This window comes from Rhamphochromis sp. 'chilingali', assembly GCF_963969265.1.
Source record: "Rhamphochromis sp. 'chilingali' genome assembly, chromosome: 19".
NCBI classification, from domain to species: domain Eukaryota; kingdom Metazoa; phylum Chordata; class Actinopteri; order Cichliformes; family Cichlidae; genus Rhamphochromis; species Rhamphochromis sp. 'chilingali'.
Genome location: NC_137946.1, coordinates 3,986,012 through 4,013,587, shown reverse-complemented (window position 1 = coordinate 4,013,587; position 27,576 = coordinate 3,986,012). Strand labels below are relative to the sequence as shown.

The 27,576-nt window shown below is 41.2% G+C and overlaps 1 protein-coding gene across 4 annotated transcripts in view; it reads left to right on the top strand.

Annotated features, from left to right (window-relative positions):
- Positions 1-27,576, top strand: part of arhgap32b (Rho GTPase activating protein 32b) — a 124,016-nt gene that overhangs the window by 42,155 nt on the left and 54,285 nt on the right. For all 4 annotated transcript variants that reach the window (XM_080867658.1, XM_080867656.1, XM_080867657.1 and 1 more), the window contains exons 3-5: positions 19,106-19,211; positions 23,788-23,882; positions 24,113-24,197. In XM_080867658.1, the coding sequence (XP_080723784.1) occupies positions 19,106-19,211; positions 23,788-23,882; positions 24,113-24,197 (286 nt within the window). The remainder of the gene's footprint in view (positions 1-19,105; positions 19,212-23,787; positions 23,883-24,112; positions 24,198-27,576) is intronic.

The following is a 27,576-nucleotide window of genomic DNA, read 5'->3' as shown; positions in this document are numbered from 1 at the left end:
GTCGTAATCAAGTCTGGGATAAGCGGACCACAGAGCAGGATGGAGTGCAGGAGGAGGCCTATGCAAACGAACCAAATGGATCACATTGCTGGTAATTTAAGGCGGGCGCAGGCTGCTGGGGGTATCCGGTTGTTCAGTCTGACGTCACTAGCCGTGTCTGGGTCTAAACTCCGCTGCAGGTCCATATATCAAACGATCACTGTGGCATTACTGAGAGTTGAAAAACTGTCTAAAGTCTTTCATCTTTAATAAAATGATCAGCGTTCTGCTCTACCAGGTGTAACAATTGAGTTTAACATCCAGGCATCCATGAAAACGGAATTTATGACATTTAACGGAGTTAGAAGTTAGCAGGGAGTTAGCTCGCTAGCTTCTATCTAAATACAATATAGCATGTCCTGACTGCGGGGTTTTGGAAACAAATTAAAACGTACAGCTCTGTTATCACTTCCAGCATAAATGAAGACAGAAAACTAAACAGCAGTGACGTTTGTAGGGTTACTGAAGTTGGGCTAGCTGGTATATAATGATGTGCTGCGTGACCGCTAGCGACACAGCTACGTTAGCATAATATAAACAAGCTAACTTTTTTTTCCACTCGATAAAAGTTACCGTGAGTGTTCTCGGTGGTCAGGAACAAATGTAATCGCATGGCAGGATGCTGTAAAAGGACCAAACTTCAGCCAGGAGAACAACTGAGATAATCCATCCACAATACGAGGTTAGTCATTCATATACTGCTGCATGGGCTGGGCTGTAGTTACATCCTAAGGTTTTAAAAACTGAGCTTAAATAAATGATTAGCGGTAATAAAAGCCGAGGGAGGTCAACAGTGATCACTGACTGTTTTAGGAGCTTTTTGAGATCAAATAGAAGAAAATACATAACATTAAACATGTTAACAACACAAAAGCCATATTAAACGCAGACTACTTTAGACCCGGAAGTAGGATTCGTCGCGTCATCACTGAACAACCGGATAGCTTTCATGTGTTGATTCAGGGATCTGATAAAACGTTAATGAGTAACTTGATGTTTATCTGAGCTCACAAGATGTGCAGGTTTGAGCTGAGAGTGCAGCATGTTTTTTAACATGTCACCTAAGGGCAAGTATGTCAGTTTTTACTTGTGAATATACATTTACTTTTTGTTGTTAATACTGCTAAACACATTAAAACAACTGAGTCTTTCTGCTTTGACAAGTCTGAGGAAATATCCTTGATTATGTCATAGTGTTGTCATCGTTTGTGATATTGTGTTTTTGGCGATTAGGTTTAGAGACTAGTGTGCAAGATCTGAGGAAATTACCACAGCAAGGGTCTAATGAAAGATCATTTTGAGTTGCATTGTGGGAAATCTCTGCCTTTGCTCCTTTCTGATTGTTTTGATTTTGCAAAATGTTCAGAGACATATTACGTTGCAGCCTTTTAAACAGAGTGGCTGGGTTTACAAAGCATACACAGCTTATGAGTCTATGGGGAAGAAAATGCCATCTGATTCAGGATAACATCATTTGTCTCGTGACTATGGAAGTTAATCATGAGACAAGTTAAATCTTTGAATAGGAAACATAATGTTTGGATCTTGGGCAATGTGGTGACAAATGTCCTAATAAGAAAAAATAACTTTCCTATATGTAGCACATGTTGTACATACATGTCCAGACTCGAAAACAAGCATCTTAAAACTATATAGCGCAGAAGTCCCACCCACTTGTTTTTCAAACCTGGGTTTGCGAGGGGCAGCCAGTGAGAAGAAAACTGCCTTAAAGGGCACCAAGGCCCAGTATAAGATACATAGGAGTTATGTGTTAATTGGGAATCATGCAAAGCTGCTCCAGCAAATTCTAAAGAAATAAAGGTGCAGTTTGAAATGAGCAGAACACGTCCCCTTTAACAAACTCTTCCAAGTGAATTAATCAGAGAGGCTTCAAATTCAGATTTGGTTCGTGTCCTCTGAAGAGCGTTGCAATGCATCATTATGGAAATTGCGACTTTTCATTGAACAGTGTTTCATTGAACATTGTTGCCGTGGCAACATCCAGGCATACAATGTGCGGCCGTGAAAAAGAAAGTTTTTTTAACACAATTGTACATTGTCCAATGTTCCTATGCTGAGAGAGACATTCTGTGTCGTAGGGCAACAGAAAGCCGACAGTAGATGTATTTCCACATGTGATGTGCAGCTTCGTAACAATTATGTAGATCCATTCACTCTTAATGTCTAAGAGTGAATGGATCTACATCAGCGGTCCCCAACCTTTTTTGCGCCACGGACCGGTTTATGCCCGACATTATTTTCTTTTCTAAATGTACTTGTATATTGTTCACATGTTGAAATAAATTACCAATCAATCAATCAATCAATTATTTTCACGGACCGGCCTTTAAGGTGTCGCGGATAAATACAACAAAATAAAACTAGTACCGGTACCGAAAAAAAGAAGATTTATTCATAACACACGTGAAAAGACCCAGGAAAACAGAGTTAACGATAAAAACGATAACAAAATAACGCTGAAAACCGATAAAAACCCTGAAAACCAGACATTTCACGCTTGAGCCTCAACTCTCGCGGCCCGGTACCAAACGACTCACGGACCGGTACCGGTCCGAGGCCCGGGGGTTGGGGACCGCTGATCTACATGACGCCAAAGCCCCTCAACTCTCTCACACTAATGAGCACAAAGGTACAAGGACCCAATCACTGGTGCTTGGAGATTTAAAATCTTTTAGTCCTTAGTCACTAGTCAGCAATAACCCAGGAAAATGCACTTTTTAAATTATGATTACATTTATTAAGAGAAATAAGCTGTCCAACCTACCTGGCTTTTTCTGGAAAAAGTAGTTACCCCCTCACTTGTCCCAGACCTCTTTTACCTTGTCAACAGTCAGTGTTCATGACTCAACAGCAAGAAAGAGAATGGAAAAAACTGGTATCCAAGGGAGAAAGCCACTGCTGGACTAACAGGATCATCTCACTTTTACCAAAAAACATCTTAATGATCCACAAGACTTTTTAAAGGTTTGCATTTCATTACATCTGTCATAAAACTAACACAGCATTTCATAAACTTGTGGTAGTGTAATATTCTGGGGCCGCTTCAGGACCTGAACAGCATCCCATAATTGATGAAACCATAAATTCTGTTCTCTGAAAGGAGAATGTTTGGACCTTGAAATCAGCATGTCCACCTCTGAATTTAACATAAATAATAATATTGTAATAAAAATTACAAAGTGTGCCACTTATCGCAAAGTTCATATCTGACCCAACAGCATCATTATTCATATATATTCGTATATATCCACATACGTATCTTAGATTTTTAATAATATATGCTGCCCAGCAGCCACGCTACTCTTTAATGGTTGGTTAATGGTTATTACAGTCGAGCATTTATTCCATGCCCAGTTTTTGCTGAGCAACAGATATACTTAATCAATAGCAGAGAAATATTTATGGAGCCATCAAGACATATTTCAGTTGAGCATTGATAGCTGCTGACCCTGTAGTGCTGTTTAAAAGTACAGCTGGAGCACAACAACATGCCGGATCAGAGCTTCCCCTTCATAGGATGAAAACAGTTCATTAGTAACTGGTAGAAATATGTGGATGGAAGTCCCGTCTGTGATGCCATATGTAGGACAGATAAACTGCCTCACTGGGATGGCAGCTAAACTGCTGGCTGACTGGAGAGACTTCCAGCCTGTGGATGAGATCCAAAACATGCATAAGGTTGAAATCCTGTGCGCTGCCTACTGATGGATTCCACCCTGTTTGCTGTCTTTCTATCCATTTATTGCTGCTCTTTGCTTTCCCAGATTTTTTCCTTTTAAATGGGAAATGACATGCATCAGACTTTACTTTTGATCTGCTCAAAAGTACATTTTATTATTATTATTGTTATTATTGATATTTCATAGCCGGTCAGAGAAAAAAGCCCAGTTTTCTATTGAATTTTCACGTATTGATGCCCTGAATAGAACATGCCATTTTTCCAATTGAGGTTTTTTGTCAGGCACGTTAGTTTCCAGTTGATGCTCCACGGATTATCCAACCCAAAATTATAAGTATCAAAACTTTATAAAAAATGGTCTGGTCTTATTAACTTAATATCTAGAATTTTAGTTATTGTACATTATCAGGATGTTCTTTGTGACCAAGACGTGAGGTGATGCAAGAGTTAAAATGAAAAACCAGAGTGCATCAAACTATTTGCAACATGAAATGTATTTAACTTTGCTTTTGGAACCTTGGGAATCCTGTTTAACTTGGAGTTAGATGGGAATCTAAAATAAGGGAGGAAAATGACACCTGTGGAACCTGTTATATGCAGTAGCAGAAGAAATGCAAACTGATACCCCTGAAAACCACGTTGTTAGTTGTTAAACCAAGAGAAAAAAAAACTAGTGGAATTTTTTTCTTCTTTCTGAGACAGAAAACCTATAAAATGTTTTAAACTGAGCAAATTATAAATGGACGAAGTCAGGAATTGGCCAAACAAATTCACCTCAAAATCCAAATCCATTTTGGAGCTGTGTGAAACCACTAATACATTTCCTCAGTAGTTGCTGATATGTGAGGTGCTTTGCTCCATGTATAACATTGCAAGCACAAAAAGTCAGTTTAGTTTGCTGGCTGATGTTAGCTGTGCTTGCAGGTTTTTTTCCATGTCGGTATCAACATCCCGGTGCAGAATGCGATTACACCCTGCTTTGGATGCTTGCTTATATTTCAGTTTGATCTGATGAAGCTGATGTCCAGCTGCTTTGTTGTTTAAAAAAACAAAGCAAAACAAAAAGAGATCAAAGTAGTGTAGATGAGTGCTGGTTAACACGGCTATCATCTGTTTTCTAGCCCCCAACACGTTTACAACTGTCATTGTAACATCTACTGACAGAACATTAATAATGTCTCTGAGTTCCCACATTATGAACTGATCACCTGCATGTCTTTGGACTGTGGGAGGAAGCCAGGTTACCTGGAGAAAACACACAGGGAGACTTGCTGACCCCATACGGGAAAGCCCCCGCTCACAGTGAGGTGCCACTGCTAAGCACCACATCACTGTGCTGCCTCTTAGCATTCTTGTCAAATCCAAAATCAACCAAAATGCAGATTTTTGTCCTCTCATGAAGCTGAAAAATCTCCAGAGAGCACCACGAGTACCGAGTTCTGCCATTTTTTCGTAGACACAAAACAAACAAATGTTACTGTGTTGCCTGCATAGTTGTCAGGCTTTGGTGGCGCTACAGCAGTGTCTACATGACTGATTAAAAGTGTGATAATCAAACATGGTTTTAATGATGAAGCTGAATGATAACACTGATTGTTGGGCATTTCGGCACTGAACCCAGCAACGTCTTCACCGGTATTGAAAAAGGTGTAATATGATGTAATCATGGTAGTCGTGAGATGCAAGGGTTCTGTGCTTCAGTTTCACAGCTCCGCACCGGAGTTGTCAGAATCCCAGAGATCTCACTTCAGAGGCTTTATGGTGATCACATTCAGGCAATGATATGATGTGCTTCATGATAGAACTGTGAGATTCTGATAGCTCTGTTCACCTAAGGCGAATGCAGAGTTAGTCATATAAATGTCAGGAGGCCATACCTTCATCTGTCTTGAATAGGACGCAACCCTTTGTTTTTAAAGCATGTGCTTTCAGGTTTCATTCACCAAACAACTGAGTTATATTTACACATCGGCCTACCGGCAAATGCCCAATGGCCAGTCCAGCTGTGTTAACCTGCAACCAAATCTGCAGCTCCACACAGCAATGTTACGACTTGGATTATATCGTATAACTCGTAACTCTTATGCTAGCTCCCCCCTGTAGCCTACTGTCTGAAATACCCGACGGTTGCAATAATTCTTTAAGTGTTATTTTTTTGGTATTCTAATTTCACCGAAGTTTACTAAACTCAACAAACTTAATATTACTTACCGGGACATTTATTCTCTCCTCATTTTCTTTCGCCGAAAAATTGTTTCCTGCGGTGCCTCTTTCGCGCTTGGCTCTCCTACCTTTGCTAACATGATGCTCATAGTGCAAAAGCCGATGCTGCATTCACTTACACTCGGATATCTGAGCTTCACTGTGAAAACATAACCGTCCATTTGATATTTGATTGAATTTTATTGTTTTAGCTTCGGGGTGGCACCTGGGGTGGCCAGTCTGGTTGGGAGGGTGGTATTTTTTTTTTTTAGAGCTCTGGCAGTGCTCATCCTTTTCCACCTTGCACAAAGAAGCAGTCCTGATGATGGGTTAGGGACCTTCTTCAGCCCTGTCCAGCTCTTCTGGAGCTCTTCAGGAGGAATCGGACTACCTGTGCAACCTCTGTAGGGTTAGATATCGCCTCATGCTGTCAGTTGTGACATTGACCCTAGCTTGTAAACAACAGAAAATGTGAGTAGGGAAAAGTGTCAGTGGCCTCCACCTGTAAAGCCACTGCTGTTTCCCGGGGTTGTACCACTGTTGCCTCTGCAGAGCACCTGTTGCTAATTTTGTTAACACCAAAGCAGCTGAAAATGATTAACAACACCCTCTGCTACTCGGCTGCCCAGGACAATATCCTGCAAGTTAACGTGATGCTATACTCAGATTAAAATGTGTTTCTTTTCTTTTTTGGCTGTGTGTGTGTGTGTGTGTGTGTGTGTGTGTGTGTGCGTGTGTGTGTGTGTGTGCGTGTGTGTGTGCGTGCGTGTGTGCGTGCGTGTGTGCGTGTGTGCGTGCGTGCGTGCGTGCGGTTTTTAGTGAAATTTCAGCTCGGTTTCGGGATATTCAATCACTGAAAGGAAATGTATTAAAACAACAGTGGGGAACTAAAACTAGTTCCACCTCTGTGAGGGAGAGACTTCCTAAGCCTTTTATACGTCTGAATATCTGAAATGTGAATACTGTTCCAGTACCAAAGATGATATAGACTCATTTATGCCTCTTGCCAGAGAAAACATTCCACTGTATATAAAACATAAAGAAATAGAAATTGCAGAGAGTTAAAACCTTTCGCTTCCTTTTTGATGGTAATTAGCCCAAAGGCTTAGGAAGTCTCTCTGCGTCACGGAGGTGGAACCAGTTTCAGTTCCCCACCGTTGTTTTCATTCATTCCCTTTCAGTGATTGAATGTCCCGAAACCGAGCTCGAATTTCACATAAAAATTTCTGGAGCCAGAGGCAGCTCCTAGAAGCTGGTTATGTTATATTGGATAGCCAGGCCCTGCCCAGCTGCTTCTCACGTTAAAGTACAGTATGTTGATTCACAGACTAATCAGTGTCCTAGCAAGTCTGTCTGTAATAGCGATGAAGTTGGCTGAGTTTTTAAATTGCACACTCTTAAAACACAAAGTCATGGAAGGAACCGAAAGAAACAACTGTCACCGTCAGTGCAATAAACTGCTTTCTTTCAGTTCTGGACGTGCTGATTCACTAGCTTATTCCTTGTGGATAAATTATTGACTTGAAATATCAATTTAAACTAAACAAATTCACTTAATTCTTGTGAGGCCGAACATGAGGCAGTATACTCCCTGCAGCCCCCATTTGCTATTTGCTGGATATCTCTTTCACCAAACCAGTGCCATGATATTCTCTGGAGGGTAATATTGGCAGTTCTAAAAGTGGCATGTATCCATGTGTGTTCAGTTCAGTACAGAAAACATGTTTATGCTCTTAAGAGTTGCTCTCATAAATAGTGATCAGAGCCACCCAAACTGGCATTACTAGTTGTTGTTGTGCTTTGTCTGTATTTATTCATGTCTCATCTCTGACTTTGTGCCGTTTACCTTTAGACTCGCCTTCATTTGCAAATTACTGCTCGTCAAGTGAGTGATTTCCGTCTTGTATGCATGAATATTTTTATTCATGCTTTCAAATGCTGTTCTGGACTCATTCTTTGTGAGTGACTCTCAGATCAATATGGAAATTACTCTCAAAGTTTAGTTGACCCCAAGTCCCAAAGGTACTACAGAACTGTAATGGAAGCATCTCAAATTCATTTCACAGCAGGAGAACAAGCCTAAACATTCAGTCATAAGCATTCACTCCAGCCAAAAGAAGAACAACAGATGGTGTCCCCACAGCGTCCAGTTGTCGTCGTCATAACCAACCATCACAGTCAATCAGTCAGTCTGGGATTACACAGAGAGACGACGCTATGATAGGAAAAAGCCACAATCAGTCTGAGGAAAACTCACTGACACCATGACAGGATTTAAGTGTTTTATTTGTCGTTCCTTACATCAGATCTGGCTTCACAGATTTGTTCTTTTGTCTTCTTTGACGCGTGTCACTCATTAATCAATTATATTTATTGGTTATACAATCATAGAATCTAAAACATTACATAGTCTTAGTTTTTCATTAATGAGTATTAGGGGGTATTCTGTTTGTTATGCGATGGTAAACAAAATATCTTCACGTTTTGGTCTCTTCAAATAACTTGAAGATGACACTTATTGCTCTGGTGTTACAGCCACAGCCCTCTAATAACTATTCAGCCAACCCTGTAATGTACATACTGGTGGCTTGTGTCTGCACAGCCTGGCCTGATTAGTTTTGCTAATTGCAAAGTCTGCTTCAGTAATGGCTCAGAGTGTTTATTAGTGGTGTAACCATTTTCTTTTCCACAGTTGTTTTATTGTCCTTTTCAAACCTCTGGGGAAAAAGGAAAAGCATGATGATAGTGGACTAGACTCTCATTTTATAGCACAATGTTTAAAATACAAACTATAGATGTAGCCACAGTTTAGTGAAGTGCAGGTGTTGGTAAATGTTTTTGGTGTTTCTGTCTTGGCGCTGGACGTGATAAATGAACGGTGTGTCTGACTAACAGAGACGTACTGTAGGCTAATCTCAAGGTAGCACCTCCCCAAAGCAAACCCTGCTTTATCCTCTGTTATTCTAGTGAGACCACTATGCACAACATGATCCTCACGTTATATTCATAAGACTTGAAAATAGCAATTGAGACTCATCAGGAAAGGGTTTACTGAGCTTGTAGTTAATTTGCTGAACAGTAGATCTTTATGCAAATGGACTTTTTGCAGAGCTGCCCCATGCTTCCACGTTGGCTTCACTTTTCAGGCCCAGGAGCCACATCCATCTTTTAAATACAGTTTATGGTATTTGTCCACAGGACTTGGTTAACGAGGGCAGCACAGCATTTCCTGACAGCGAGGTCTGGGTTTGTATCCACCATCTGGCTGGGGTCTTTCTGTGGCGTTTGCGTGTTGTCCCTGTGTTTGCACGGGTTCTCTACGGATTCTCCGGTTTACGCCATTAGTCCAACAACATGCGCCGTTGGGTTAGGTTAAAATGACCACATGTGTGGTTGTGACTGCTATCTCTGTGTCTAGGGAGTAGCCTGCCCTGTGGTAGCTGTCATAGTCTCCAATGGAGCGTCCTCTTTATCTTCAAACTAGTATCTTCATTTGAAGGGTGAGACCTGCACCAGACGGACCTAAAAATGCATGAAAAACCACAGGATTTCTGTTCGTGGCTGAGGACATGTTGAGTCAGACATTCAGTGGCTCCAGTACTGAGGCAGCCTAATAGAGGAGAAATGAGAAAGTTGAGGTTCAGGATAAATGTGGGGAGAGATTCATGGCTTTCATTTTCAGAGCAAAAAACAAGCTGCTGTTGCTTTTCGTGGCGTAAAATTGTGATGCTGATGGAAATGCTGGAAAACTAGTCAAGACTGAAACTTTCACACAGTCTCGTATGTGGAGTTCGTTGCATTTGATCTTACACAATTGGAGAGAGAAAGATTTGACTCAGCAGGCCGGGAGCTTAGCAGAGGGAAGTTTTCTGTCAGTTTCTCCTCTTATCTGTTTTTGTGGCTGGGAAGAAGGTAGGCAGGAAAGCAGAGACGAGCGCTGTTCAAGATGAGCAAGCTTTTCTGGCTGCAGTCTTATAAGAATGTTTGACAGAGAAGCTGTGGAGGGCAGTCTCTTTCTTTTTACATGCAAACTCGGAGGCATTCTGAGAAGTCTGTGATTTCACTTCACTTTTGAACAGAAAAGGTGGCACTGGGCGAATAAAATGCACTAAAACGGTTGGCCTTTATCTGTGGTGTCTCAAAGTGCTTCACACTTTGTCAGTAGTTCCTCAGCCTTCCCTGATAAGTGCTGCTCAAAGCTTGTCATCATGCTCAGGCTGTGCGACAGTAGTCAAAAAATTCTGAAGGCCTTCTCACAAGTTATTTCATATCATTTACCGTGTGGCCAGCGAGCTGACTTTCAGGATAAATAACTGAAGTCAGGGAAGAGCCCAGATAATACTGGCCTGTCAGAGATACTTTGGTATTGGATTGGTGTGTCCAGTATACATGGGAATGCTGCTGTAATGTATAAACAGTGTCTCACACTCTATTTTTATTTTTAAATCTAATCCAATATATCCATATTCTCTCATCACCACCCAAGAACATCCAGTATTGGTTGTTTGTGGGATGAAACATTTCATGCAAACTGATTTGTTTGTAATCACATTTTTTTTTTAAATAAAATATTTCTTTCCAAGAATGATGTGTGGACACATCTGCTATGTGCACTCACATACTTTCAGACTAAGACACTTTTAACAGCACATGTACGATGAGCTAGCATGATACTTTTCGTTGCCATGACAAATGGATTATACCTTCCCTCCATAACTTTATCAAACACTTTTACACAATCCAACCAAAGCTCTCGATGGCTCTGGTTCAGATTCAGCACTCTTTAGAAGAGAACTGTCACAGCAGTGTGTTTGGGCACAGCGTTCTAGTGTCTCCAGTAGAACAAATGTTAGTTGGATTTGGTTAGTATGGAAGGAAAGAAGCTCCGCTGACTGGGAGGCCCGACCGGAGGATGGAGATTAAAGAGCTGAAGAACATTCAAAGGGATTTCCCTTTATTTTAGAACTTTCCAGAATTACCTCTCACTAAATATTTAATCTTGCATTAAAGGAGGACGTGACATCACTGAGTCATGGAGTAGCTTTATTAGACTCTCCATCAAGGAGAACGTGGCATTTTGCCAATAAATAAAAGCCATAATACTTTCTGCTGGTTCTGTTCCAGTAGCCTCTCTTAAATTTATCAACCTAGTATATTGAATAATGCATAATGAGTCAAATGCAAAACGCCTGAAATAAAATAGAATAGAGTAGAATAGGCCTTTATTGTCATTGTACATGCATAACGAAACTGTGGGTGCTCCACACTATCAATGCTGGAATATACACTCAACAAAAATATAAACGCAACACCTTTGTTGCTGCTCCCATTCCCCATGGGATGGATGTAGAGACCTCAAATTCATTCCAGATACACAATATAACCATCCCTCCCAAACAGTGGTCACAAATCAGTCCAAATGTGTGGTAGTGGGCACATCTGCTATATTGAGATAATCCATCCCACCTCACAGGTGTGCCACATCAGGATGCTGATCTGACATCATGAGTAGTGCACAGGTGTACCTCAGACTGCCCACAACAAAAGGCCACCCTGGAATGTGCAGTTTTGTCTCACAGCAAAATGCCACAGATGCCACAAGCAATGAGGGAGCGTGCAATTGGCATGCTGACAGCAGGAATGTCAACCAGATCTGTCGCCCGTGCATTGAATGTTCATTTCTCAACCATAAGCCGTCTCCACAGGCGTTTCAGAGAATATGGCAGCACATCCAACCGGCCTCACAACCGCAGACCTCGTGTAACCACACCAGCCCAGGACCTCCACATCCAGCAGGTTCACCTCCAAGATCGTCTGAGACCAGCCACCCAGACAGCTGCAGGAACAATTGGTTTGCACAACCAAACAATTTCTGCACAAACTGTCAGAAACCGTCTCAGGGACGCTCAACTGCATGCCCGTCGTCCTCATCGGGGTCTTGACCTGACTCCAGCTCGTCGCCGTAACAGACTTGTGTGGGCAAATGCTCACATTCGATGGCGTCTGGCACGTTGGAGAGGTGTGCGCTTCACGGATGAATCATGGTTCACATTGTTCAGGGCAGATGGCAGCTGAGAATGTCCCAGTTCTTGCATGGCCAGCATACTCACCGGACATGTCACCCATTGAGCATGTTCGGGATGTGCTTGACCGGCGTATACGACAGCGTGTACCAGTTCCCACGAATATCCAACAACCTCGCACAGCCATTGAAGTGGAGTGGACCAACATTCCACAGGCCACAATTGACAATCTGATAGACTCCATGCGACGATGTGTTGCACTGCATGAGGCAAATGGTGGTCACACCAGATACTGACCGGTTCTGGGTCCCCAGACCCCCAATAGCGCAAAAAACTGCACATTCCAGGGTGGCCTTTTGTTGTGGGCAGTCTGAGGTACACCTGTGCACTACTCATGATGTCAGATCAGCATCCTGATGTGGCACACCTGTGAGGTGGGATGGATTATCTCAATATGGCAGATGTGCCCACTACCACACATTTGGACTGATTTGTGACCACTGTTTGGGAGGGATGGTTATATTGTGTATCTGGAATGAATTTTAGGTCTCTACGTCCATCCCATGGGGAATGGGAGCAGTAACAAAGGTGTTGCATTTATATTTTTGTTGAGTGTAATATAAGTAGCAAACAGCAAGAATAATTAGCAAACAGGAGAAATTAATACAATGAAGAGGGATATACAGTGGGGCAAAAAAGTATTTAGTCAGCCACCGATTGTGCAAGTTCCCCCACTTAAAATGATGACAGAGGTCAGTAATTTGCACCAGAGGTACACTTCAACTGTGAGAGACAGAATGTGAAAAAAAAAATCCATGAATCCACATGGTAGGATTTGTAAAGAATTTATTCGTAAATTAGGGTGGAAAATAAGTATTTGGTCACCTCAAACAAGGAAAATCTCTGGCTCTCACAGACCTGTAACGTCTTCTGTAAGAAGCTTTTCTGTCCCCCACTCGTTACCTGTATGAATGGCACCTGTTTGAACTCATCATCTGTATAAAAGACACCTGTCCACAGCCTCAAACAGTCAGACTCCAAACGCCGCCATGGCCAAGACCAAAGAGCTTTCGAAGGACACCAGGAAAAGTATTGTAGACCTGCACCAGACTGGGAAGAGTGAATCTACAATAGGCAAGCAGCTTGGTGTGAAAAAATCAACTGTGGGAGCAATCATCAGAAAATGGAAGACATACAAGACCACTGATAATCTCCCTCGATCTGGGGCTCCACGCAAGATCTCATCCCGTGGGGTCAAAATGATCATGAGAACGGTGAGCAAAGATCCCAGAACCACACGGGGGGACCTGGTGAATGACCTGCAGAGAGCTGGGACCAAAGTAACAAAGGTCACCATCAGTAACACACTACAACGGCAGGGAATCAAATCCCGCAGTGCCAGACGTGTTCCGCTGCTGAAGCCAGTGCATGTCCAGGCCCGTCTGAAGTTTGCCAGAGAGCACATGGATGATACAGCAGAGGATTGGGAGAATGTCATGTGGTCAGATGAAACCAAAGTAGAACTTTTTGGTATAAACTCAACTCGTCGTGTTTGGAGGAAGAAGAATACTGAGTTGCATCCCAAGAACACCATACCTACTGTGAAGCATGGGGGTGGAAACATCATGCTATGGGGCTGTTTTTCTGCCAAGGGGACAGGACGACTGATCCGTGTTAAGGACAGAATGAATGGGGTAGAGATGGCACGATACCACTTTTTTATGTCCGATACCGATATCATAAATTTGGATATCTGCCGATACCGATATGAATCCGATATAGTGTTTTTTAATCAACAAAACTGTTTTTTAAAATATCTTGCTGCATTTTGCAAGTCTGCAAGTTCATACTCAAGTTTAAAACAACAACTACACTAAAGCTATTCTGTTATACCTGTATACAAAAAAAATATTTCATAGTTCAGCAATACTGATCAATCTAATAAACTTAGACCTACACCATCCTCCCTATTCTGGTATTTTAAAGAGTACTTAGCGTAAATATTAAGCAACCTAACTAATAGGGTTCCAACTCCCAGCAACAACAAAAATAAATAAATAAAAAATAGGGAACCACCCCTCACGCTCCACCTCATGATGCTTAATCAACGTAATCAACCTTAATTTGATGCAGTGTGAAAAAAAATGCACAGAAATCAATTATTTTTCAAGAAATATTAAATAGATTCAACATCTTTCTTCAACAAAATTGCAGACTGCACAGATGGTACCTTCCCAAAGGAAAATGTACTATAGCTTACTAGGGTATATTAGACTTAATAGTCACTATATACAGTAATTGACTTCTATTCATTTTACATCAAATTAAAACTTTGGGTGTCAGATAATTATTTATTAAAAGCTAGACATTTTAAATGAGAATAAGAAAGAAAAGTATGTCTTTGTGCCCCCTTTTCCCTGTTAATGCCCTATCGGCCCCCCTGGCTAAACTTTGCTAGATCCGCCCCTGCACAGTTACCAGCCGTCAGCTACGTAGAAAAAGATCCTGGTGTAGAAAGTAATATTAAATAAATTGTAACAACAGCTTATCAAGCTTAAACGTGCTGCTGTTGTTCAGCCGCTGGTTTGCTCTTTCTGGCGCAAAGTGGACCAAAAACAAACAAGAGAGACTCACGACAGAAAAGCCGATCAGCTGATCATTAGCAGTTTCACGATTGAAGTAGCAGCCGGAGAGCGAGAGGCAGTCGCTCATTAAGCTTAACGTGAGAATGCTTTACAAACATTCAGAGATGGACTTACACACTTGCTTTACTTCTCTCGGGATAACTTTGTCGGAGATGAAATGCCAGGTTGCTAGCGAAGCTCCAAATGCTATCCAGACCACCGACAGGTCCCGCATGCCACAGCTGCTCTATCACGTGATGCATACTGCTCCGACGTTCTGAGGCGAGTTACGGCGTGTTGCAAGTTTTGTGAGGTGCTTTCGTGATATTTAATGGATCGGATTACATTTTTTATTTTTCTCCGATATCCGATCCAGTAATTTAGGTCAGTATCGGACCGATACCGATACGTAATATCGGATCGGTCCATCTCTAGAATGGGGCCATGTATCGTGAGATTTTGAGCCAAAACCTCCTTCCATCAGTGAGAACTTTGAAGATGAAACGAGGCTGGGTCTTCCAACATGACAATGATCCAAAACACACCGCCCGGGCAACAAAGGAGTAAGAAGCATTTGAAAGTCCTGGAGTGGCCTAGCCAGTCTCCAGACCTCAACCCCATAGAAAATCTGTGGCGGGAGTTGAAAGTCCGTGTTGCTCGGCGACAGCCCCAAAACATCACTGCTCTCGAGAAGATCTGCATGGAGGAATGGGCCAAAATACCAGCTACTGTGTGTGCAAACCTGGTAAAGACCTATAGTAAACGTTTGACCTCTGTTATTGCCAACAAAGGTTATGTTACAAAGTATTGAGTTGTATTTTTGTTATTGACCAAATACTTATTTTCCACCCTGATTTATGAATAAATTCTTTACAAATCCTACCATGTGGATTCATGGATTTTTTTTTTCACATTCTGTCTCTCACAGTTGAAGTGTACCTCTGGTGCAAATTATTGACCTCTGTCATCATTTTAGGTGGGGGAACTTGCACAATCGGTAGCTGACTAAATACTTTTTTGCCCCACTGTAGATACAAAACAAAAATATATATACAAAATAAAGCGAGAGGCACATATTAGATGGTGCTTGGAAGTAGTCCAAAGAAAAGACTTCATCTGAATGGAGTCTGTGTGAGTGGCTTGAGTGATGAGGGTTACTAAGACCATGGCTCAGTTTGGTGAGGTGGGTGGGCAGAGTGGGGTGTGGGGGGATATAGTGTTTGTTAACAGTCCCAGGGGAAGAAGCTGTTTGTGAGTCTGGAAATGTGGGACCTGATTGACCTGAGGCGCCAACCAGAGGGTAGCGGGTCAAACAGGTGATAGGTGGGGTGCAAGGGGTCACCTGTGATGACCCTGGTTTTCCTGACACAGGAGGATCTGGAGATGGCCTCCAGGTTATTCTTCCTCAGGACACAGAGGACGTGCAGCCGCTGCTGGGCCTTCTTTACCCGGGTCAAGCATCATAAACCAGAGGACTTTGGTTTATTATGAGTAAAATCAGTTTAAGTCAGTTTCCTCACTTCAGGTCAATCAGCGCAGTGCAGTTACAGACAGCTATATCTCCCTGACCTGTTGTTCAGTCATGTCTAATCAAGGCTTTTTATTTCTCAGGCTTTTCAGCGAGGGTCTTTGCTAGGTTGACTGGCTTTATCGGGCCCACAGGGAATCAGGTCATATCTGTACTGATGAATGTTCAGGACCTTGTTTTGGATTTTGCTGCAGTTGGAATGAATAAAATGCTTTCCACACTACTTTTGTTGACTGTTGAATGTGTCAGTTGGTATAGAGTGTGTTTATTGTTCAGTGGGTCTTAGCCCTGGTTTTAAATCTCTGACTCTACATTAAATTGTCAGGCAGAAGAAAAGCATCATACCTTGAGTGAATGATGAAGTAATTTACATGAAAAATTCTGTAAAAAGGTTTGGGAGTAAAGAGATGTAGTCATTGCTAAAGTTGGCTTCCGATATCTCGTCTCAGAGTCTCGAGCCCTTAAGTCCAATTATCTCAATGCAGAGATCTTGTCTCAGAGTTAGTTCGGTCTGTCATCTTGCAGCTGCTGCAGATCTTCCATTCTTCCCAAAACTGCCTTTTTTCCCCCTCTTTCAATTTCCTCTCTTGTCTACAATGGTTAAAACACATCCTTGAGGCAACTGTTTGTATGTGAATGAGTGAGAGTGTGTGTGTGTGTGCGAGAGACGGCTCTATGGAAACAAGGTCAGTTCAGACAGATGTCTCATCAACTTCAACTTGTTCTCTCAGAGTATTGCAAACTCATTTGCCCTCATCAAATTATCCACTGTTCATGTCATGTTTCATTTCCTGACTGTTACATTCGAGATGCCTCGAACTGGACCCTGCAATCCATACATATTAAGTTTATAGTCATGGACAAGTGATAAATCCTCTTTTAAGGATCAGCATTTTATGTTCTGCAGTTTAATAGGTTTAAAATGACACTTCCAGACATTTATTGAAAATAAACCCAAGCTTCACATCCTTTTGATTACTGGATATAAATGATTAAAGCATAATAAGTGATTCGTTTTAGTGTCTAAATACAGTATTTTGCCTTCTGGCATTCCACACAGTTGTGAACAATTCAACTGATACATTTGTTTAGTACCTGAGGCACTGATCTCAAAGTATACGAAACTGAACATGCTTACATATGAACTTACTTCTTCACACACCCAAATAACCCAGAACATAAGGAAATAATAATAAAAAAAAAAAAAGCAAACAAAAAAACTACATCTTATGCAAAAGGTACAGTCTGATGGGAGACTCTAAGGTCGTTGGATGTTGTTAGGATAGTAGTCTGTAGGATAACTTTGAAGTGAAGTTCAGTGAGCTCCTGTCCTGAAGAGCACCACAGATGTGATGTTTGGGAGGATCTATGGTACTGCATGGGGAAGTCAAATAAACAAACTGGTACCCAAAAAGTTGATTCTGTGTACCTGGACGCAGCGCTTTCAGTGGGAGAAACATGTCCACCCCAAGGATCTGCTCTGCCAGCACAGACAGAGTAAAATAGAGTGCCAGAAGGATTACCATGATTTATACGTTGGGGGAACCAAACAACCTCTGGCTAAGCGGATGGCACAACATAGAGCTAACTTTTCATGCCAGGATGAGGATGTACACATCTTGGGCAGGGAGGAACACTGGTTTGATTGGGAAGTCAAGGGGGACATTTCTTTCAGTGTCATGATTGCAGCAATTCCCCAACTCTCTGTGAATGGTACTCAGCCATTGATCCAATGGTCATCAGAATCAGAATCAGAAAGGGTTTTATTGCCAAATGTTGAGCGGGTTTACAACATTAGGAAATTGCTGCGGTGCTTCAGTGCAAACATACTGTTATAAATACTGTTATAAATTAAGCTTAAATAGACATGAAAATAAAAATGAGAATAAGAATTAAAAGTGCTAAGTAGATAGATAGATATATACATGAGTGCATGACAATTTGCATTAATAACCAAGAAATTGAAGTCATGGCCCATTGTTCGTCAGTGGTGCTAGTGCCAGCCCTTGTGCAAATGTACTGTTTATAAAGTTGGGGAAAGTCAGCTGAGACTGAAGAAGACTGAAAACGCTACGTCTAGATGAACAGAATCAACTTTTGGGGATTTCCTTACCTAAGTGATTGAGCATACATGAAGATGTAACAAACCGGTATGCTATGTGGCTAGCTAGCATCACCCAACATGCTGTTCTGCAGTAGAATTTTGTAAACGTAGTAATTGTTGTAGAGCTTGTATTTAAAAAAATAAAAAATAAAAAATAGAAAGAAATGTTATTGTAATTAACCCCATTGAAGAGAGTTGGGTTTTGGTTATTGATAGTTTTCTTTTATTAAAACTTGTGACACGTAAAGAACTGTAAGTGTGAAGAGTGCTCGGTTATTACAGCTCACCTCGGTATGCTCCACAGAGCTGGTAGCACTGTGCAAAAGATTTGAGCCCACCCCGTTTTGTTTTTTTTTTTTGAAAAAAATATTTCTTTATATTTTAATGCAAATATAGTATCTCTGGTTCAACTTGTCTTTAGTATGCATAGAGGTGGTCAGCATACTAGTACAGGAGTCTATAACCATCCGTAAAACCCAGCCTGTGTTGTACCAGTGGTGATGGGAATCTTGTCAAAATTTGATGGAATTATGAAGGTAGAAAGTGGACTTTGATCCACCATGTAATACCATCTGGAAAGCGTCTGATTGGCAGTGTCTTTGTTTTTCAGTATGACAATAATCCCAAACGTATTATTTTATATTTTCCTAGCAAAATATAAAGGAATAAAGCTATGTATTAGATTTAAATGCATTGAAAAGCAACATTTGGGATTCTATTTATTCACTCGTACTGGATAAATTCATATTTCATGAAGTTGAGATCGTTATACCAGGCATTTGGCATAGCACTTTCACATATATACATACACTAAGAGTGATACTGTGATAGTCCAGTGTGTGCCATTTGAGTTCTAAGCTTCTGTTTGTGTGTGTCTGGCTGCAGGGGTCTGAGACCTGGACGTCATCTGGAGGACGACGACCTTGTGCCTGAACTGGCTCACATCCATCCCAGAGAGAGACCAGACTGGGAGGAAACCATCAGTGCCATGGTGAGAAACACTTGACTTTTTTTAACATGGATTTTTAATTAGAAGCATCATCCATCTTTTTTCTTTTTCTTCTTTTTTCTTTCTTTCTTTTTTTTTTTAAACCTACCCACTTATGCTCAGAGTGAGCTGCTTGAAATATCACCCTGTGGCTGGGTGACTCCCCCTCGCTGGGTGATGGTAACAGGGTGTTAAAGAACCGTTATAAACCAGGTTAATAGTGCTTGCTTGTCAGTGAGTACTACATCTAGAAAGAAATGTGGCCTGTGAAAGTAATCTGATGCAATCTTTTTTCCAAGGAGTATGTACGTGTTCCTCATTCCTTCATTCTGATGGGACTTTAAGTTTGTGTGTGTGTGTGTGTGTGTGTGTGTGTGTGTGTGTGTGTGTGTGTGTGTGTGTGTGTGTGTGTGTTTTGTTTCCTTTTGTTTTTTAAATGCACTAAGACACAATTTCCTGTATTCCTGTATTCAGACTGTTCCAGATAAGGAGAATATACCTTTAACCAGTAAATGAAAAATGGATTAAGATTCTTACATCAAGCAGGCTTATCACTGTAACGTTCTGCTGATTGTTGATTGTTGATGGTAGAATATTCGGGAGGGAAGAAATGTCATAAACTGGCTTGTTGCAACAGTGGCATCCTGTTATAGTACGACAGTGAAATTCAGCGACAGTGAAATTCAATATATTTGTATACATTTAATGCAGGACTGTCAGTTTCTACCATCAGTTCAGCTCCATCAACAAAATACATCATTAGTATTTGCAAACATTAAAAAAGCTTTGAAGAAAAAGGGAACCAAAATCCAGGTATCTGAGGTCCAGATGACTCCAGCCTGCAGGGGAAATTGTGCACCTTTCACTTTTGCCATGCATTTGTGTCGCCAGCTCATTTTGCTGTGTTTGTCAAATGTGATCTATGTAAAACCTTTAAGTTGAACTTATTGTTTTGTCCTGTGATCACCGCACTTCAGTAAAGTCAGTCATTCCTGACACGTCTGATCCATGATCCAGTGAGAACACCTCCCCACCCTGTCGGCTTGTTTGTTGCCTGTCACTTCCTTATCAGTCTGTTTTTAAGCCACTGGGCCGATGACATGTCTGTCTCTCGTATTGAAAACTGTCTCTCTTTTGCTCCCAAAAGCCTGCTGAACCTTAATGCAGACTGTTGGTGTTCTAAACCTACCACACTCCAAGCTCTTCGCACAGATCGGTCATGTACAGATCGGTCTGATTATTTCATCTCTCCGTGCTCGTCCCATTCACCAGACGCCATTCATTCATTATTTCCTTTCCTCTTATTTAGTTCGGGTCTTGCTTCCTGCATCGGCAGCACCGTGAAAATGAGGCCGTCTCCATGGTAACATGTCGAGCCACCCGTGGTTGGCGCGTGGTTGGAGCGGTATCACGACTGCTCATTTCGATCGGGCAACAGAGAGGAAGAGAAACAGCAAGAGAAATCTGAGCAACCTATTGAATATTATTTAGAGAGGCGGTGCTTTTAATACTGCGTGTGTGCGATTGTTTGCTCAGTTTGCGATACGGCTGTGTCCACTGGGGCACTATGCATCATTTATGTCTCCAGTGGTTGGAAGACATGATGAAAAGAAGTGTGAACAACTTGGTGTAAGCTGTCACACCAACGCCCTGGTGCACTGTGTAGGCTAGATCATATTCTAGTAGAACAAAACCCGCACGCACCCGTGCAACGTGATCATCATCAGCAACTTAAATACCTGCAGTCTACATGACATGCAACATTCCTATTTTAGCAATGATACAAGATAATTCGGTTCGTTTTTTATTTTATTTTATTTAGATTTTATTTTGTCTTACCAACAAGCACTTGTTTATGTTCAGATACAGAGTGTTTGTCTGTAGTGGTAAAAAAGTTACAACTGTAATTGTAGCGAGTGATGTAGCTTTAAAATGAAATCAAAAAACGATGTTAGTAGCTCACAATCCCCCCCCCCCCCCCCCCCCCCCCCCCCATTAAATCTTCATGTGATGCAGAAACGCAGCTCTGGCTGTTTGATGTGTCCGGGCTTCTTGTTGTGTATGTAAAATGCAAGGCATGATATCGCCCAATGAGAACACAGTGAGTTTATACATGTCGTCAGAGCTGTGAAAATGAGAACTGTGACAGGCACAATACTGTGTTTTGCATTAGCACTGTGAAACGATGAGATTATCACCACGTTTTGTGTGGCAGATGACTGAAAAACAAAGGTACTAAGTATTTTATCGCTGTTCAATTCATAGTAGGATGCAAGAGGGTAGATGTAAGTGTGTAGTAAGCTTTATTACCAAATAGGACTAATCATTGCAGCCAGCTCACTGATGGTTAAACAAAAACTGTAGTAACCAATATAACCACCTTCTCACTGGCAGCATAACTTGAGAGAGCAAATTTAATCCTGCTGTACAGAAACAGCTACAAGTGCTCCATCTTTCACCTCTACCTGGGCCCATTTAGCACCTGGAATAGAGGTGGTGCAGAAAGTCTCAGTGGTCTGACCGCATATGCAAAGCACCGTACCTGTCAGCGGCTGTGGTGAGGTTACAAGCTGAATGAATGAAGCTTTCACAGTTCTGTAACCTTGCCTAAGTCATGTTCCTGTTTTCTTACACAGCTTCACAGCGAGTAAATCCACTGATTAAAATCTGCTTGCACTAAAGTAGATTCCCCAGACTCTTACCACATCTGCTTTTGATTTTCAGTCTAATTTAAGCTAAATGATGCGAATGGCTTTATTTTTGAACACGATAACAACCAGAGTGAGTGGCTGTCGGTGAATCTGTGTGGGGAGTGGTCTTTTAGTCAGAGACTGCAGAAATGCTTCTCAACCAACTGTGCCTGATGCTTTTAGATGTTCAACATAGTTTCCAAGTCAAACTGTTGTTGTTATTGTTCATAATGCTCAGATTCTTCCATCTTATGTATAAGAATTAAATGACTAAAAATAACAGTTCCTGACTTGATTCCTGCTACTGAGCATGAGTTAAAAATCAGTCGGTTCTGGAATAATCTTCATACAAAAACAGGACTGACTGTGATATTTTAAGTCTGCACAGTACACACTATGGACTGAACGCTGTTTCATAACATGTGTAAGTGTGCAAAGACCTTGAAACACTCCCTCGGCTTGTCCATTAACCACATGTATGTGAGGCATTCATGACATTACTATACATTTAAATTAGGGATACACAAATGTAGCTTTTTCCAGCACTAATATGCTACAGATGTCTGCCAGGCTGCATTTAAGTGTTGCTTTCGAAAATAAAATGTAATCTATGTAATGTAATAAAATGAATCTAGTAATTATTAGTAAAATAATAATAACAACAATAATAATAATAACAATAGAGTGAAGATCCAATTTTGATTGATCTCCTTTATTTGCAGTCATGTTATTTCAGCTCGGTGTGAGAGGAGGATTTGCGTCATACTGCTGTTATTTACAGTCATCCTTACACACATTGTAAAGCTGACAAGAGAAGTGAAATATTTATCAAGGTGGCAGCAGGTTATGTTATAGGAAGTGCAATAAAAGCTTCGGAATCAAACATAACAAGAATGAGAATGAGCAACATATGAGAGAGAAGAAAACAAAAAAGCCTTGTTGTTGATGAAGCTGCTCAGCTGTCAGCTGACCACAGTCTGCAGTTTAGTCAAATATTATTGCAAAGCATATAAAGAAAAGCTGTTGGTGATGGAGGCGTGAAGTATCTTCACGCTGCTGTTGCTTGACTGTTAACTTCCTCCATGCTAAGTTAGCGTTTCCGCTACCAGCTGAGACGCTGCTGCTCACGGCTGGCGTGGTAAACACTGAACAGAACTACAACAATCACCCTCGTAGATGTGCCCATTTTCACCCATCAGGCCCTAGTTGGCATGTGTACAGGTATTCTTCAGACATCTTTAACACTTGTGTTTTCTGCTCTTGGCTCTGTATGATGTGAGTGAGGGGATATCCCTAATAAAACTATTCTGACTGTGAGAATAGAAAAGCCCTCCCACATGCTGTTCAAACCTTCTGCAGCGAATCAGAAGAAAGCTGGCTTAAAGGAAGACGGGCTTGTTTTAGAGGGTGAATTGAGATAAATAAGGATTAATGTGTCCTGTGAATCATGCAGAATTACTCTGCCAGAGTCCGAGAATAAAAAATATGAAGTTTAAAACAGCAAACGGAAAGTGCACATATGAAGCAATTCAGAGACCAGGATGAGCTGGGAGAAAATAATAATTCTCAAAGGAATCATACTGTTGTCCAGTCAACTAACAAGCTGCACACGTGTCAGTCAGCAGGATCAGCAGGGCTCAGCTCATCCAAACACATTAGATGGAGTCAAACAGCATATTGCTGTACAGCACTGGTTACACAAGGCTGTTAGGATTTTTGGAAAGTCATTACCTGATCTGATCTAAGCAAACTGGTGCTACACATAAACCTAATTAACTGAATGATGTGCAGTTGTATGAATTAGCTGGCTCCGCTCATTAAATCGATGCTTTGGATCGGACTGGAAGTGTGAGCTCTCATGTTTGTGTGCTTTGTTTTGGTTTTTTTAGGCAAGGAGTGCTGAGATCCCTGAGCTGAGGACTGAGCCCCTCATGCGCTCATGCAGCAGCAGCACAGCCAGCATGAAGGTCAAGAATGTCAAGAAGTGAGTGGGCACGTGGACACACAAACTCACAGCTCTCACATTTCTCCTCTGTCCATTTCTGATATCGCTCCAAACTGGCTGTTTATCGAGTCTGTTTCTGTGCCTGCCTCGTGCTTTCGCTCCCTCTGTTTGCATTGCCCTCGGCTTTTTCTGCTAATCATACACACTCCAAGCTGTTACCATATGAAGAGAATGAAGTGCTAACCAAACTGTGTGTGTTGCATTTGCAGACTTTGCTTCACCAAGGGCCATTTCCCAAAACTGGCAGAGTGTGCTCATTTCCACTATGAAAATGTGGACTTTGGTACAATTCAGGTACAGTCTTGAAGCTTTTTGATTCCTTCTCTTGAATTTCTTAATGCTTTACAAACACCTGGTGTGAGAAAGGGTTAAAGCTGGTGCGGCATGTGTGCATCAGTAGCATGGCTTTTAAAAACTTTGATTGGGATTATGAGTTTAAAATTACAGCGCCACAAATGTCAGCGATGTTGTGGATGAACCTTTGCACAGCTTATTGAAAAATACTCGCTCTCACTGAGAAGAAATTGGCTGATGATATTTGTAAAGACTGAATGAAGCAGGACTTCTCCACATGATGTCAGGTAGAACTTTTTTGCCATTGATGCATGGAGATTGTTGGTGTTTGCTATGGTTTCCTGGTTCCTTAAATGCCCCATTTTGCTAATATAATATAAATATAAGATCTTTAAAAAGTTTTCTTCTACCACAGTCTCTCCTGGAGATTCCTCCACATAGCTCCCTCATGTCTTTGCCTTTATTAACCTTAGTGGCTGTTGAGTCCCAAGCTGAGTCACAACTTGCTTTGCCAGCAGTTGTCTTTGCAGTCTGTTTTGATGTTTTTAAAAGTCCCCCCCATGCTTTAAAATATCCAAACTAGGAACTGTGAACCAAGTGTTTTTTAATCCCACCTGCACCCTGGTTAAATATTTGAATTGTTTGTTACACTTTCTGTGTGGAAAAGGATTTTTTTTTTAACTAGTTAAAAACAAAAAAAATCAAATGGGAATACCTGAGTAACTCAGTGAAAAGCCTGTGCCCCTGTAGTACAGGTATGTCTGATATTTCATTTGATTATTTTATTTTACTGTATTTTTTGGACCATAAAGCGCACCGGATTATAAGGCGCATTAAGCGAAACAAAACAGTCAGATAAGTCAAACTTTACTCAACTCATTCTTCTTGCTTCCTCCACTTCTGTACCATTGATTCATTAATGTTGAATTCTCTGGCAGCTGCTCTATTCCCATGTTGTTGCAGTATATTAATGACTAACCTTGTGTTGTGGATCGATTATCTCAGTTGTTCTCCTGACTGAAGTTTGGCCCGTGTATAGCATCCTGCTATGCAATTGCATTTGTCCCTGACCATCAGGAACCTTCACGTTAACTTTTATCGAGTGGGGAAAAAAGTTAGTGTTCATCCTCCAGCTTCACTGTGTTTATGTTATGCTAACATAGCCGTGTAGCTAGCGATCACGTAGCACATCATTATATACCAGCTAGCCCAACTTCAGTAACCCTGCAAACGTCACTGCTGTTTAGTTTTCTGTCTTCATTTATGTTGGAAGTGATAGCAGAGCTGTACGTTTGAATTTCTTCAGAAATCTCTGTCAGAACATGCTATTTCATGTTTAGGTGGAAGCTAGCAAGCTAACTTCCTGCGAACTTCTAACTCAGTTAAATTTAATAAATTCTGTTTTCATGGATGCCTGGATGTTAAACTTCATTGTTACACCTGGTAAAGCAGCAACACTGATCATTTTATTAAAGATGAAAGAATTTAGACAGTTTTTAACTCTCAGTGATGCTGCAGTGTTCGTTTGTTTTTGGGACCTGAAGTGGGCGGAGTTTCGGACCAAGATTACTCCGTGAGGCTCCTGACTACAGTAGTCATAATGCTCCGACAACCCATCAAGCCGTGTGGCTTTGTAGGTTAGCAAAGTAATACTAAAACATTTTTGACAGATTCTTGTGCGTCATGTACCACATAAAATCGGTTCAAGGTCAGTAAGCACAACCAGAATTTAACATAAGGCGCACTGATGATTTTTGAGAAAATGAAAGGATTTTAAGTGCGCCTTATAGTGCGGAAAGTAGTTTATTTTAGTTTTACCAAACATTTATTCACTGATCTTTTAAATGTTTAATTTTGAAGTTGTGCTTTACGTTTGTGAAAGATGATGATGTTCAGCACCACAGTGCAGTAAATACAGCTGATCTCTGACTCTTACTTTGGTGACTGGTGGGGTTGTGAGGTTAAAATATCTATCTTATGAATCCTTAAACACATTGTCAAGAGGAACTGTGCTGCAGTCAACTGTAGTGAGAGCTTTTTTTTACCCAGCCAGTCTTGTCATTACTACAAGAAGCCAGTAGGGGTCACCAGTCAGCTAAATCGGGTTTGATTTAGCTGACTATTGCTATAGCTGACTATCCCACTGCTATTGCAACGGCAGAGTGAGAGTTTGCTGTGTTGTATTTTACGTGCAGGTCATTTGTTGATCTAACTCCACCCGTCCACTCATTGTATACATCTCAAGCTAATTTAAATTGTCTACAGCCAGTAGATTGGTTGTCCTTTTGTTTGGCCAGCTGATCCTTTCCTGGTTTTCATATGCCTTTAAGTAGCCTTGTGTCTTTGTGTTGCCTCCTGTGTACTTTTAGTATTCAGTGCAGCTCCTGCCTCTTCTTCTGAGCCAGCTGAACCCCAGTGGAAACTCATGTCTTCTGTGTTTGCTTAGGGATTAATTATTTGCTATTTGTTCGCCTCAACCAAACATGTTTGCTTGTTTAATGAATTGGTCACAACTGCATTCTATTTACTTGCTCCCTAATGATTCTGACACGGCATAAATAGTAAAGCTTTTTATAAATGATAAGTGAGAATGTTGATGCCCAAGAAATCATTCAGGGTGTTTCATAGACACGCTGCTGCACATTTTTACATCTTCTTCACAGATTCTATGAACAGCACAGATTTTCACATTAACTATATTTCATTTTTCCTTATGCATCTCCACCATTGAAGTGAAAAAATCCCAAATAAATAGTAATGTATGTGGAGCAGGTCCAGTGAGGTTTTATGTTTCCTCTGTGCTGGACTGAGGCAGGGTAGGACTTAGGTTCAGCTTTGGAATTGGGCCTTCTGCTGGAATACTTATTCCATTATTCCATTATTATTATTTCACTTCCATAATAAAAATCTTTGCCAGAGGAGAATGTGAGTCACACAAAGTTTTGTTGTGGAAAAATAATAATGGCACAGTCCCACAAGCCCTGAGAGCACCACTTACGTGGCAGTCCTTTTCTTATGATGCTGGTTTTGTAGATGGAACGTTTAACTGACAGACTGTCAGTCGTTCTGGCAAAGATGGAGACATGGCTTAACCTTTACTTTCAAAGTCTTTTAAATCTTCTCTGTGGCTGCTCACAGAGTGGTCTGTTCATTACATTTTAATGTGTCCGTGTGCTCTGTGTTGATTCACTGTTTGCTCCGTTTTGACACAAAGAAGTGGCATTACTGGTCACATGTTTGGGGTTTTCAGCCAGTCGTGCTGCTGATGAAGTGCTGTTCTGATGTAATCGTAAAAGAGGCCGTTTCAGACATATTATTTTTGGAGATTTGGTTAATGACAAGTGCTGAATAGTGTATGCACACTTGAGTGCAGCCAGCT